Below are 14764 nucleotides of genomic sequence, written 5' to 3' on the forward strand. Positions count from 1 at the left end.
TTAGGGGCCCAAAATTTCAAAGCCGTTCATATAGATTTAAATTTTCCCGCCGAAATATTAAAAACAAAAATCAATCAATAAACATCCAAAATAATAAAGTAAACTTGACCCTGATATCCAAAAAGCAAACATTAGTTAACATGTATTTCTTTTACGCTCTCCGGATAAAACACCATCTCTCCGCACGGATCAGCAGGTGGTAAGGTTTTTCTCCATGATTTCGGCTTACAGTTTGATTGTGGGCAGTCGGTGACTTTGAAAGCTTTATTCATACAAATGATTTTTCCCCGAAATCCATGTCGTATTCTGCAATATAAAAAAAATTAAGAGTATAAAAACAAAATTGAAGTTTGTAGGCTTTTTTGTTTATGAAAGATATGCTTTATTTAGTCTAATTTCTTCTTGCCCTGTGTTAAACAAAACTCATTGACTGTAAATCTTGTTGAATGTGTTGTTCCCCATTTCTAAACACTTAAGTCCAATGAACATTACTTATGTTATCTTTATCTACAAATACAATAATGAATAACATAGAATAAATTTGAAATGGAAGAGTTTGCCTGAAGACTATTAAGGAAAACAGATTAAAAAATAAAAATTGAATTTCATATTACAGTAGAACTTCTGAAATAATTTTGTTAATTATTGAGTTAAGAATGTTTGTTTATTTGAATTTATGTAAACATACTACATTTTTACCATGCAGATCAAGTACATGTATCAAACAAATTAAGTATTTTGATTTCAGCGTGTTCAGGTGTAAATAGTATTGTACCAGTTCACAACTTTTAACATTGCTAACCTCTGTGTTTCCACAAAAGACAAGTGGCTGTCCCCCTGTTCTCCTTTTCACAGCACGCTCCACCGTTGTCAGCTAAGAGGTAAATATTGAATTCAAAAACGTTGTGAAAAGACAAATTCCATCGATTTAAAATCGCTTTTACAAAGTGGAAAAAAATCTTATTCTTCGCCTTCTTAGTAATAACGTCTTATGATTCTATTCCTGGAGTGTCTTTTTCTCTTGAAACGAATTTTGAGGAAATATGTGTGTGTGTGTGTGCTTGTGGGTTATGTCCAGTGAGAAACGGAGTGATTTGCATCGGGATCGATGTGGAATGCTGCTTTGATTTATAGATATCCTCTATGCGAGAGAATGCTCAGCTTTGCAGTGATACTCAGTATTTCAAGATACAATGTACATGTATCTTTGCTTCGTAGCCCCCGCTTAAAAAATTTGAAAATCCCACATCCCAAACCGCATTTACTTATTAAGGGGATGGAATTATAAAAAATATTAATTGTAATTATTTGTGCTGGTACACAATATTCAAATGTATTTTATACAGTGTGAGAGCTTTAAAGTTTATTTTCTATACCGGTCCAAAACATATCGTATCAGACAAGCGTGCAAAACGCCTTTCAAAACAAAGATTAAAAAGTTTATTTACCAGGGTAAGACCATTCAGTAAAATTGAAAATAAGATGTGTGTAATTATATTATTTTATTGTTGTCTACTTATGTACCACATTCTAATTGAAATCAGGTGACCGATCGTCGAATGCAAAACCGAGAAATTCTCAATTTGATTCATTCTCAATTTGCAGAAAAGAATTTTTTGTCAATTCTAAATTGCAGTAGCATGGGAGCATTCATGAAAGAAATTCAGAAGAAAACAATATTTTGCTACTATGGAAACTTACGGCTGTTTCAAGTAAAGTTTGTGTTGCAGGGTTGGTTTAATAGACTAAAAGTTCATTGTAAATCATACCTCATATGATTTTCCAGGACTGATTCCAGCAGATGATAACATACTATCAAATACAAATAAAATTATAAGTGGTAAAAATGGCTTGACAAGAAAATAATATGGGACAATGTTAGTTTTAAACATTTCATTTCAGATCCATCAACTCGTGATCACGTGTAGTAAAGAAGACAAGAATATATGTTAATTCTAAATGTATAACATTTCATATATCGCATCAATTCGCTTATAAACACTTATTATAGACACAATAAACTAAATTCAACAAAACGTTTCTGTAAAACATTGATGTTTCACATGGCACCTAGATATGAAAGGTTAGTTTCAAAAATTCAAATCAATTTGCAAGGTCAAGAAAACAAAATCAAAAATATTGGAATTCAAAAAGGGTCTTGTCACAAGGAATACGCCAGTAAAATATGAAAACCGTAGCACTTAATGTTCAAAGTTTAACCCAAAGTTAAAAGTTTTTCAAAAGTAAGTCAGACTCCATGGTCAAGAGGTAAAAAATAATGGGAAGGCCTTATAACAAGGGATGCTATTTAAACTGTTTGAAAGTTACCAGTTACCAATATTCAGATTTTCAAAACGAGATTTGGGTCAAAGCACAGGCCTTTAGATCGCCTAGAAAAAAATTGAGGTGTTAAAAAAATAAAGGTATGGAACTCTTTTCATTTGGTACCTTCTTTCGCCTATAAAATTCTTTTACATCAAATGCTTTATAATATTACTTTCTATCCATATCTATTCATATTTAAAAAATATTCATTATATGTACTACCAAAGTTCATTCCGTAATCCTTATACTTCTCGAGATATTCTGAAATCAATTCCAAAACTGACCTAAATTTTTTTACTCGACATCAGCTTGGGCCTTTGAAGAGCTACACTAATTGTTAAGCGGGAACGACGGGACAATTTTTCCCCGGAATTTATTTTATACTCAATGAATATTTGCACATTTGCATTCGAGCTTTACAAGATTTTCTCTAATTTGATCACATGATCTAACTAATTCACCAACATTTTAGCGGTCTCGTTATTTTTATAATTGAAAGGTATATTATACATTCCGTGAAAAATTCGTTCAACCTTAGCTTCTTTCACATTCATAATCAATATGGCGGTGCAGATGTTGATGTAGACGTGTTTAAATTTATTTTTCGCGAAAGGTATTACGACATAACCTTACAATCTGGAGTAAGAATGTTGAAAGATTTTGCAAATACTATGCAACTATTCGCTGCAACTTCAAACACCGTCTGTTTACATGTGAATGACCAAAGGCCCAATCGAATTTAGAGTAAACATATAAAGAGGTCATTTTTGAAATAATTTTGAATTAAGAATATTTCGAAAAGTGTATTGAATTTCGGAATGAGCTTTGGTAGAAATGAAGAATGTTTATTTATGAATAGATTTAAATAGAAAGTAGTATTTTAGAGTATGTGAATAAAAAATATTTTATTAGCGAAATTGGGTACCCAGTGTAAGTGTTCCATACCTTTATTTTTTTTTTTACACACACAATTTTTTTTAAGCCATCCAAAGGCCTGTGGGTCAAAACGTCAAAATTTGAGCCCAAGGAAATGTCTAGCCACGCGAGGAATACTTTTTCGTAAATTCTCCTGTCGCTGTAACACCTTGTTACAGTGTATCAAATAAATATCCTATATTTGTGTTGTATTTTAGCTGACTTGTTTTACACTTCTAGTTGTCAGAGGTTTTTTTTTTTAATACTAAATTTGACTTTTTTTTTCATCTTATCAATACGAAGTGGGGATGTTGGATGGGACCGCTCATCAGGGGATGTTTACTACTACTCCTCTCGATCTCACATCACCTTTGGAATTTCCATAGGTCCTTGTTCGATGCCCTCTTCACATTATTGTATTGATTGTTGATTTTTTTCAGATGATTACTCAACTGTCATCTTCACCTTTTATAGTTTTAAGGTCTCCCCCGATGTACCCATAACATTCATTTTAAAGTACCGAGTCGTTTTAGCATTTGAAATAAGTCTCAACTAGGATTCGGGCACACGACCTTCCTATGACGAGCCATCCCTCTACCGACTAAGCAACCATGACGGTAATGGTCTTGTCGAAGAAATATTCATGTGAAATATGAAAGCCAAAGCTCCAACCTTTCAAAAGGTAAGGGGAAGGTTAATATTTTCCTTACAACTGACGGACGAACGGTGCAAAAACTATCTGCTCTGGGGGTATTAAATTAATGGATTTTTGTATGTTGAATGTCTATAATTCAATCCTGATTCATTTCAAAAATACATTGATTTTTACAAGGTGTGGTACCTCTAGGATAATTTTAGTCTTACTCTTACCTGCCAACATCATTGATTAAACGAAGGTCGAGAGTTTTGTTAAAATACTTCAGTTCTGTGCCAGTTTCTTCTACTATTGTTGCACATCTACCATGTGCTTCCCATTCGTGTTTCCTAAAATAAAATAAATTTGAAAAAATTGCTCTAGTATTCTTCACTGACGACGTATGTCAAAAATAATGTACACATTTTCTACTCCTCAAGAATCAAATGCAGATTGTGTTATCCCACTAACATTATAATAAGCAGTAAAATCATAAGTCGTTGTAATGTTGTTACTTTAAAATTTGCATAATGAGAGAAAAATTTCTTTGTCTAGGACAGTCAGCCCAATACAAGTTTAAATAGTATGCTTGTCGCTTGCGAAGCGCAGTTTTTGAGAGTGTTTGCTCTGCATGCACGTACAGTCGCGGAGCCAGGAACTTATTCTTTCGCCGCGGGTTCGAATGTGCCATGGAACGTAAAGACCCCATCCATCGGATGGGTCTGTATAAGCCGAGGTTCGATGTTGCAGTAGGTGCTTTAGCGTTTAGGTACCGAGCACCGGTCTAAATGGAGACCTGCGCCCAAGATACCAAGTGGCAGCGTATCAGATGAATAATTCAAAGAGAAAAATTCTTAAAAAGAAATAAAACAAATCCGTCTAGCTTCTCTTCATGAAATTCATCAGGAATGGTGTATGGTTTAAATACCCTTTACACATCAAGTCAAATTAGTATGAAATTAAATTTAAATATGTAAGAAAATAAGTTATATAATAAAATTATATCAGTACACCGTGTTCTATAAAACGAAATATTTTTGAAGAGGAAAAAACCAATCACTTCACTTATTTTTCAAGATATCTCTTCCTTTGTTCATTTTGGGAAATACTTCACATCCTAAGTCCGTAATAACAAAATTTAAGAATTTATTCACTGGATATTGACTTGGTATTTCTCCAAAGAAGAAAATGATAGTTTCAGTAATCAGATTTAATTTCTACAATTACTTAGCTTTAAAACCACAATAAATAACATTATTAATTTATAATTTTATCATATTGTTTTATAAAAAAAATCTAATTGTAATGCAACAAATCAAGTTTATTTAATCATTGCTCAACAAGATGTCCACTGGTCTCCAATTTTTATATGTTTATGAGTTTGATATAATTTTATTGTAGAACTTATATTCTGACATATTTAAATGTAGTTTCATACTAATTTGACTTGATGTTAAAAGGGTATTCCTGATGAATTTCATGGAGGGAAGCTAGACATAGAAGCCTATTTACGACAGCTTCTCGTACAGTCATGTATATAGCATGTCAATGACTCAAAATTTTTATTTGCTGCATTAATATAATGAATCATCTATTTTTGGACACATTATCATGGCCAGAAATACGATTTTCTTTATGCATAATCGTTTGAATAATATTTATTATAGAAAATAAAATCCTGCAAATCAATTTAAAGTATATGGTTTTTGTTTTCCTTTGGTGTCTTTTTAATTTTTGTTTGATTCATGTTTGCATTTTTGTGTATAAAAAAAATCAAGGCAATTTGATATTTTTTGTATCAAGCTTTAAAGGATTTAAATGCTGATCTGTTTACATATGATATTGTTTAATTTTAAAGAATGAAAGAAAATGTTTGGAGTCAATAATGAATGCACATTTTGATATATTGACCTTTCTTTTAAACATCCCTCTACCAGAATGTTTTATAACTTGCGTAATTAAAAATTTTCATTAAATTAAATAATTATAACAATTTTGAAATTTGAGGTACTGACCAAAACTGACGAGTGACAAACTGAAAGTATATGTTCGACTCACCAGAAGTCATACTGAGGTCTATCAGGCAGCTGATTTGGCCAGTATTTGTTTAGTCTGTCTAACAAGACCTGAAGAGAAAAATGTAATTTTTACAGTGTACAATATGTCGTTTTGATTAACTTCATAGTGGTTAAAACTACCTAAGCTTTAAATTGCTCATTTATAGTATAAAAAGAAAATATCAATTATTGATATTATTTGACAATTGAATTATCATCTCTCTGTAGAGTACCTGTAATCATCACATAAGATTAAACTCTTTTGATAAGACAGGCTTCAAAATTTAGCTGCATAGACACTAAAGGCATTGATCCCCCCCTTTTTTTTTTTTAATTTTCAAAATAAGAGATCGACATGATTTCCCTTAAATTTTCGAGTATTCTTATATTCATTCCTTGTACATGTTATCGATAATGTAACCTTTCTGTCTCTATAGGCTGTTTTAAAAATATCGTCATGTATATACTGTAGATCACTAAATTTTCGCGACACGTTATTTTCGCGAAATAGGCATTAATTCTTAATATCAATTCTCTGTAATTATCAAACAATATCAATAATGCTTGGCCACGCTATATTTTCAATTTCTATGAAACTTTTTGTGTGTACTCACATTGTCACATCATTCATGGTTTTATATTTTTTTATTTCAAAAAATGTCTCGCTGCCATGGTAACGGCACCTATTGTTTCCCCTGTAAATTCTTCCTAAAATTTGACCAAAAAACGTGATTTTGTAGGTTTTACTGAATAAAAATGAGCTTAAAGGAAGCAAGAGAATGGGAAAATCTACTTTTGTTTCAAAACTACCATTAGTCCTCTCTAGTATAACAACATAATTTTTTAAAAATTGTAATTCTACATAATGGCTTAATAACGATTAGCTTTGGGGATTTTGGCATTTTGCCAAATTGAGAAAATTACCATTTTAGACCCCTTTTCAAAGCCATTTTTTAATACTTTGCACACTGATTTGAAATTCAGGAAACAGTGCATTGTATAGATGGTACATAAGTTAGTTTAAACACATTAAAATATTTATGGGACACTTCAACATTTTTTTTTTAAAAGCTGATGAAAAATTACCCAAAATCATTAAGTTCATATAGAAAAGATATGTTCCTTTCTACCTGTTTTGATGTCATTTACAGTAAAATTAGTCCATATCTAGGAGAAGTGTCATGTAAAAATATTCACATCCCATTTCCAAGAGCATTAATACATGTAAATATGTTCTTAGATAAGAGAACTGTGAACACCTGCACAAAATGCCCCCCCCCCTTCCGTAAAACTGACAATTTTGAAGTACATGTAGACTAACCAGGGCATGTATCAAGTTTCCTTATCCTATCCCCTTAGATTGAAACTTATATGAAATAAAATTTTCCCTATCCATTCTCTATTACTATGGAAACAGGAATGCAAGATTTGTTACCATGGAGACAGGAATACCAGATTTTTAACCAAAATGGCTGCGTTTAACTTAATTCCCAAAACTACACTTATTTACTTTTTTATAAAACCTGTGTAATGAGTTAAATGTGAATGTGAACTAAATTTTTTGGCATCTTAAATTTGCATCTTTATGATGTTGCAAAAATATAATGCATTTTGTAATGCTATGCCAAATAATTGCAAAACCTTGTGGCTTTTACTTTTTCAAGATTTGGTCAAACTTGAAAAATTCTGAAATGAAACTAAAACAAGCAGGGCATTCATAATATTTTACTCATTTCAACTTCTTACTTTGTATAATTACTTATTAAATTCATGGGCAACTGCAAACCACAGACACTTTGAATGAAGTAAAAAATTTAACCCCCCCCATTCTGATTTTTTCTTTTAAAACTTATGAAACATGACTTTAAACTTGAGAAAAATTACATTGGTTTAAACAAAAATCACATCCTATTGGGTAAGTTAACTTGGATTCAAACATAAATATCCAACAATGGAAAACTTTAAACGTAGTGTTTGGCATATAATTAATAATTAGGTTTGCAATGGATCTTTTGTATTCTGTAAAGTCAGTTGAAACAATGCCCCCCCATGAGACACTGTCCCCCACAAGTATCATTTCAAGGAAGTTCTTCCTATCATTTTACTAGGTTCCTGCCAACATCTCATCACACCAACTATATCAATCTCCTTTTCCTTTTTTTTCACATGTTAATATAAATTATGAAAACAAGAGAACTTTTCGCTTTTTTATTTTTTATATATGCAACATTTAGAGTACATGTGTTCTCAACTACGGTACATATCATTATATTTACATAACAAATTCTACTGTTTCTGCTGCTCTGAAAATCTTGATTTTTCAATTTTAGAGTTTTTGTTGGTCAGGCATGTACCAATAATGACCTACATTGACATACGCAAGTAACACTGATAATTAGTTAATGAGAATTATGTTGAGTTGAGTTTTTTTTGGCAAGGTACAGAATAAAGCATGATAAGTTCTAAAACATATTGTTTTACAGCATAAGATTTGAGGATGCCATCACATAATATGATAAACATGTTCCTATTATATTTGAACTTTGACATCTCAAACACTGATATCTTGAAGACAGTACAAGTATGTTGAAGTAGGTTGGAATTCAGCTTTAAACATGGCATCCCTTCTCAACCTGCAATGGTAAATAATTCCTGCACTTTCCAATATACACTGATTTCAAGCTAATTAAATGTGTATGTAATCCTTTAGAAAGTTGTTTTCTTTATTCTAGTATAATAATTCTTCTGTTACTGGGCAGGTATTAAATTTTGTTTATAAAAAGAAATAAGCAAGGTTTAGATTTAGATATAAAACTGAAATATTTTTTAACAGTTAAAGGACAGATGATACAAACAAACTTTTGTCAAAGAATTTGAAAATAACAACTGGGGTCATATTCAAATCAGTAAAATTAATAACTTTCTTCAAGTACTTTTTAATTTTTAGTTCATATTTGCATAAAAATGGAATTTGAAGTGAAAAATATTTGTAAAGATTAATAAGGATAGTTTCAAGAGGGCAGACTTTTGAACATCACAGAAGGTTTACAATTTCTTAATATTCTAGAAATTTATTAATAGCATCATTAATTTGCAATTAAATTATGCCAAAAAATATATACCAATCCAGGCATCCATTTTTTGTTTGTATCATCTGTCCTTAATTTACTTTCATATTTTAAGAATGGTAATACCTTGAAAAGAACAAAATCTAGGCTGTCCACTTTCTTGCAGAATGCACTTGAACTTCAGTCATGGCCTATTTGGTCCTGTTTTGGTTTATTGGTCTTACTTTTTCTTTACTCATCTTATATGGTAAATCCTTTGATGAAAAAATGATGAAAATAATTATTTTCCTGGGAACATGATCAAAAGGAAAATTCATTTCATTCATACACAGACATGTCCATGTGTGTGATCATCTTACCAGTAGTGAATATTTGCCTGAGTATCAAATAATTTCTTTAGAATATTATAAAACATGATCAGTGTGTATAACACAAATATCATTATAAATCAGAGGTGAATATTCTACACACATGTACATGTATATAGTTTTATTATACCCTCCACTTGAAAAGTGGTAGGATATACCGTAATCGGTATGTCCATCTAGCTGTACGTCCATCTGTCTGTACGTCCGTCTGTCTGTTACGCTTTTGGGTACCCATCTCTTATTATCCGCAACTCCTCTTACATGTATACCACTGCAATGAGTGACATTTAATGAAACTTTCACAGAATCTTTATAACATATTGCCATTGTGCACCTCTTTACTTTTTGATCCGATACATACTTTGGGGGGTTTCTGGCCACAGTAAAACATGGATTTGTCATCAGTTATAACCATATGGGAGGCAGGGGGTATCATTTAGTGAGCTCATTGCTCACAGTACCTCTAGTTAACATGGTTAAATTTTGTTTTAACACTAATACATATGTACAAGTGTACATATATATTTTTTAACTGTTTGCTAGTTGAAAAGATTATCATTATTCACACAAAATTGAATTATAGATTATTATGTACCGGTACTTCACAGACGAATGAAAGATTCTATATAAACAAAAATAACTCAATATTTCCATTGCAATCTTAACCTACATGTAGATCTATTTTGTCAATTCATATAGTACAGTTTTGGATATATATTATAAATTTTAAGTTTAAAAGATAGAAGCTATTAAATAAAACAATGACATCAAAACAAACATGGTGTTTTCCTATTTTCTGCTTATGAACATCACATGACCATATTTTGCTGATATATAGAATACTAGGCCTATTTAAAAAACTTAGCTACTTTATGCTTGTGCTCACACATTATAAACGTTTGATGCACTTTTATTATAGAAACAAACTTGCTCTAGTTAATATTTTAACAACACAATTCTGTAAAATATGTGCCTAATGCCAATAAAGAATTGAAATAATAGGATAAACAATGAATGAAAACTGACAGAAGTGGAAATTTATACTATAAAGATAAATAATGTTCACTTAAAAGTCTCTCTCACCACATCATAAAAAGTAAACCTACTGAATGGCACAGATTTTATACAATCTCTATAGGCCCTATAGACATGGCAGACATTTATATTTCGGGGGGGGGGGGGGGGGGCGGGGAGTAAGCTGTATCACCAAGTGATGTTTATATGCTTCAAATTCATTTTTATTAATAAAAATAATTAATTCACTGGTCAGAAAGTCAAACTGTCAAAAGGTATAGTTCGCTTGATTTGATAAGGACCACTGACCACTACCGGTAAAATAACTGTGTATTGTAAGGCAAATAAAATTAAGAAAATATGCATTTGTTAATCTTGATATTTTTGTAATGCTCAGTATATACATAAATTTACCTTCTGTCTTCATTGTTTAGGATGTCTAGCCTTCTTTTCTTCTTCCAGACTGTAAAACTTTGATGAGGTCTTTCGCCAGAAAATTTTCATTGCTGTTTACTAAATACACATTGTACCTCCAAACGTTAGAGAGTAGTTCAAGGGAAGTAATTAGGAAGCAAAAAATGCTTCAAAATGTAGAAAAAAGTAATCTTTACCTTTGGATTCCTTTTACATCTTTGAGTCTCCCACCAATATTTTACATATTTTGATATAATCAAATATCAGCCTTTCATAATTAATTATTACTAAATTTGTAATCAGTGTGCCTTTTTTGTTTTAAGCCTCTAAAAACTCCACTAAACCAATCACATATCTGATATGTTATAATATGTAAAATGGCCATTTACTATTGAGAGATTAGATTAAAACTACAGATATAATTACTTTAATCTGTAGTATTAAATTTAAATAATGAAAACATATTAAGTTATCCCTTTCTATTTCTGGACACAGTTTTTCTTGATAAGTACACAGTTTTCAAAATTAACAAAATTGAGAATTTTGCACCCCGTTTCTATGGCAACCAAGGGTCTATTTCATAAACCCACTTTAGATTTTATAATTAATGACATAGCTCTTTAAAATTATTATAAAAAAATCAAAATGTTTTTCTATGCGTGGCCAACCAATTTTGATAATTACAGAGAATTGATATTAATAAGCGAGACAAAATTTTCACGAATTGTGGTTATTCCTCTATGCAATCCTAAGGAATACTATTAAACGCGAGAATTAAATTTTCGCGAGCACACTGTCTCGCGTAATTACACGTAAATAAAGTTCACGCAAATAAAAAGTGATTTACAGTATATAGCAAGAAGGCATGTACTTCTCTCGTCTTAAAAGCCTCATCTGCCTCAATCTTCCTGTGATTGTATATTAAAAAATGGCTAAGTAAGGGGTGTGCTTACATCAATAATATGTAAGACATTTAATTTATCTTCTTTCATTCTTCATTTCAATATATAATCGCCGTTAATTGTAAACATTTCAATTAAATTTCTCTTATCAAGGGTTTACTTGCGAAAAATCTTTGGGATATCAAAAACTTGAAGAACTTGTCTGACAAAAATGTTCACTCCATATGCAAAAAGACAGAATAGAATTTCCGGAATATTGCAAGACCTTTAAGAGACAGGGAAGGATCGGCCCCATCCGAGTTTACAACACTCCAGAAACAGAGAGTTGGAATTATACGGACAGGGTCTATCGAGGGTGTTTCAAATGAACAGGATATGTGTGGGGATGCAAACAACTTCAGCTTTTTAATACTAACAAGATATGATTGTGAAACTCAGATGTCCCAGCATTATAACAGTTTATTGCAAACCGTAGTTTCTGATATGCAAATCAACCTTCAAGGACAATGATCAAAATGGTTGATCGGACTGAATTTATATACCTGTGAAATATGAAATCTGCACTTACTGTTCAAAGGTTATGATCATTTGATTTTTTAAATGCAAATGAAATGTGTTTGATGAGAAATTATGAACCATATGGCCAATATGAATGAAAGGTTATGCTAAAAATACGAACCATTATTTCACTTTCCTTGAATGGATGGGATATGCTGCAACCCCGTGGAGCACAATCACCGTTACTGTAACCAGGCCTAACGAATACAATATTAATCATAAATTGCTTGTTTTTTTTTTTTGGGGGGGGGGGGGGTATTAAACTACCTGCTTTAAGTATCATGAATAAGCATTTTATTCAAGTATAACAGGAATTTTCTTGACACGTGTATCTGGCGGGTACTCCTTAATCAGAGTTCTTCCACACGACAATTTATTATTGAGTCAAGTCAAATAAATTAGTTAAGAAATACATTTTCGTTTCAGTAACAGACTATAAATAAGCTTTCAAGTTTTTGCTGTACTGTACCTTGTACAGGTCTATTTTGCTACTTTTGTTGACAAAGACTTATTAAAATGTACCTTAAAAGCTTCCTAATTATTAGTAGATGTAACATTTATATGTTCATTTTCAAGCATGATTATCCATATGAACACGAGAGAAACGATTTCTTCAGAATTTTTTTCTTGATTGACGACAAAGGGTTGACAATGAATGGATTTTTATGTAGAATTACTCTGTCTTTAAAATTAGACAGCCATATGCTTCTTTGTAATGGAATATCTTAATAATTGGTGTGAAACTCAACAGACGTAACTTTTAAACTTTTTCCTGTATTTAAAAGGAGTATTAATTATTTATTCTGCCTTTGTGGTGCTTAAAATGAAAATCCCTTATCTTTTTCAATGTTATCTTGCTTTATATTTGCCTACTTACCAAAGACCATGAATTTCCCACATCTTTGCAGGAACAACACACTTTTTGTCCTTTTAAAGAAAAATATTTATCAGGAAACTTTTTCTATAAATTTATAAGTTTTAGTAGTTTTGCCTTGTAAAGAGCTGGGCAATTAACCCCTTTCCTAACGCCAACCTCTGAGAAAAAAAAAGAGACTTTTGCGTATTACTGTTTTCTTGTACGTTCGAAATTTTATCGAAATACACTTTAGGTATAACATTAGGTATAAAAGATATTCAACGTAAAAGAAGAATGCTAGGAAATAAATTAAAGTACATGTAGATAATTTAAAAGTTCTTTTCTGTTCAATTTCTGTTTCAAGATTTGATCATTTCCCCTTTAAATAACTGTATCCAAAGCAATTGCCAAAGGTGATTTTTTTAAAAAAAAAATACATGTACTTACAACCAAATTACAAAATTTACACATCGTGACTGGCCAAGTCAGAGTCAATACAAACGAATCCCATTCCCTCTCCTCATTGTACACTCTGAAACAAATATCAAATGTTAATACGTTTCTTCATAAAAAATGAGTAAAAAAATAAAATAAAACATTCATGTGATAAAATGAAAGGTATACGTCGAAATGATGCCAATTATACAAATGCATTGAGCAATGCGGTTCTTCATCTTCATTTCGACTGTTTTAGGAATTCACTCGCAACATGAAGTAAATTAATCAAGCACATGACATTAAGTTTCCTGGTTACAAGGAAATACATAAAGTTTAAATGTTAAACTACTTAAATGAATCTTTGATACGGAAAATAATTGAAAATTTTTATAAGGGATCAGTACGGGCAAATATGTTGAAAAAATATATGAATTCAAAACTGTGTATGTAAACTTCCGTGATTAACGTTAATACAGAAAGCTAAAGTGGGCTCTAGCTATGGCCGTTATATTGACGTTGTTAGCAAATATAAGCTAATAGTGGGCCGTATTTTTGCGGACTTGTTTCATACAAAATGGTGTTCTTTGTTTTCATACTGAATAGGACGATAGATATTCTGGTCAATAGGTAAGGCTAACGGCGGGCATTCCCGGTCAACTGGTCCGGGATGCTTACTCCTCCTTACGTACCAGATCCAACATCAGGGCACCGTGTTTTTTCTTTATGTTACTGCTGAAAGGTTTTGTTTTAAAATTGATTAGTGATCAATAATCGCTATCTATACCAATTAATAAACACTGCACATTGTGGAGTTCCACTGCTATATACCGGTTATACATGAAGTTTATTGTTGTTTACGTGTTCTGTTCTTATGACCAGTAAAAATTATGCCAAGTTTTAAAATGTTACTATTATTTTGTTATATGATTTTCTCCTGTACGTACATGTACACACGCTAATACAAATTTGTAAGATTGTATATAGACGTAGTTTAATTCAAAGTTCTATGATATTCATTGTAATTCTGAAAATTTGCAGGTACTGTTTAGAATTTCATTAATTATTTTAGTCAAGGCAAACACTTAATACCAATAAAAACAAGACGCTTAGTATATTAATAGATTTGTTAAATTTCACAAAATTTTCAATATGGTCTGTTAAGAGAGTGCACAGGATACTATTTTGTTGTGCTTTATCCAACGAGTTGAAATTGTG

General features: G+C 31.4%; 1 protein-coding gene across 1 annotated transcript; it reads right to left on the reverse strand.

Moving 5' to 3' along the window:
* Positions 1–65: 65 nt before the first annotated feature.
* LOC134243156 (ribonuclease Oy-like) lies at positions 66–13850 on the reverse strand. Its single transcript, XM_062725393.1, has 9 exons — positions 13736–13850; positions 13559–13643; positions 13133–13182; positions 12377–12452; positions 5933–6000; positions 4111–4224; positions 1770–1812; positions 803–874; positions 66–306 (listed from the first exon to the last, which is right to left on the reverse strand). Exons 1-9 carry the CDS (start codon positions 13789–13791, stop codon positions 265–267), a joined length of 606 nt encoding a protein of 201 aa, XP_062581377.1. The 5' UTR covers positions 13792–13850; the 3' UTR covers positions 66–264.
* Between the last annotated feature and the right edge of the window lie 914 nt (positions 13851–14764).

This window comes from Saccostrea cucullata, unplaced genomic scaffold (assembly GCF_032062105.1).
Source record: "Saccostrea cucullata isolate Sc308-1 unplaced genomic scaffold, CSIRO_AGI_Scuc_v1 ctg14032, whole genome shotgun sequence".
In the NCBI taxonomy this organism is placed as follows: domain Eukaryota; kingdom Metazoa; phylum Mollusca; class Bivalvia; order Ostreida; family Ostreidae; genus Saccostrea; species Saccostrea cuccullata.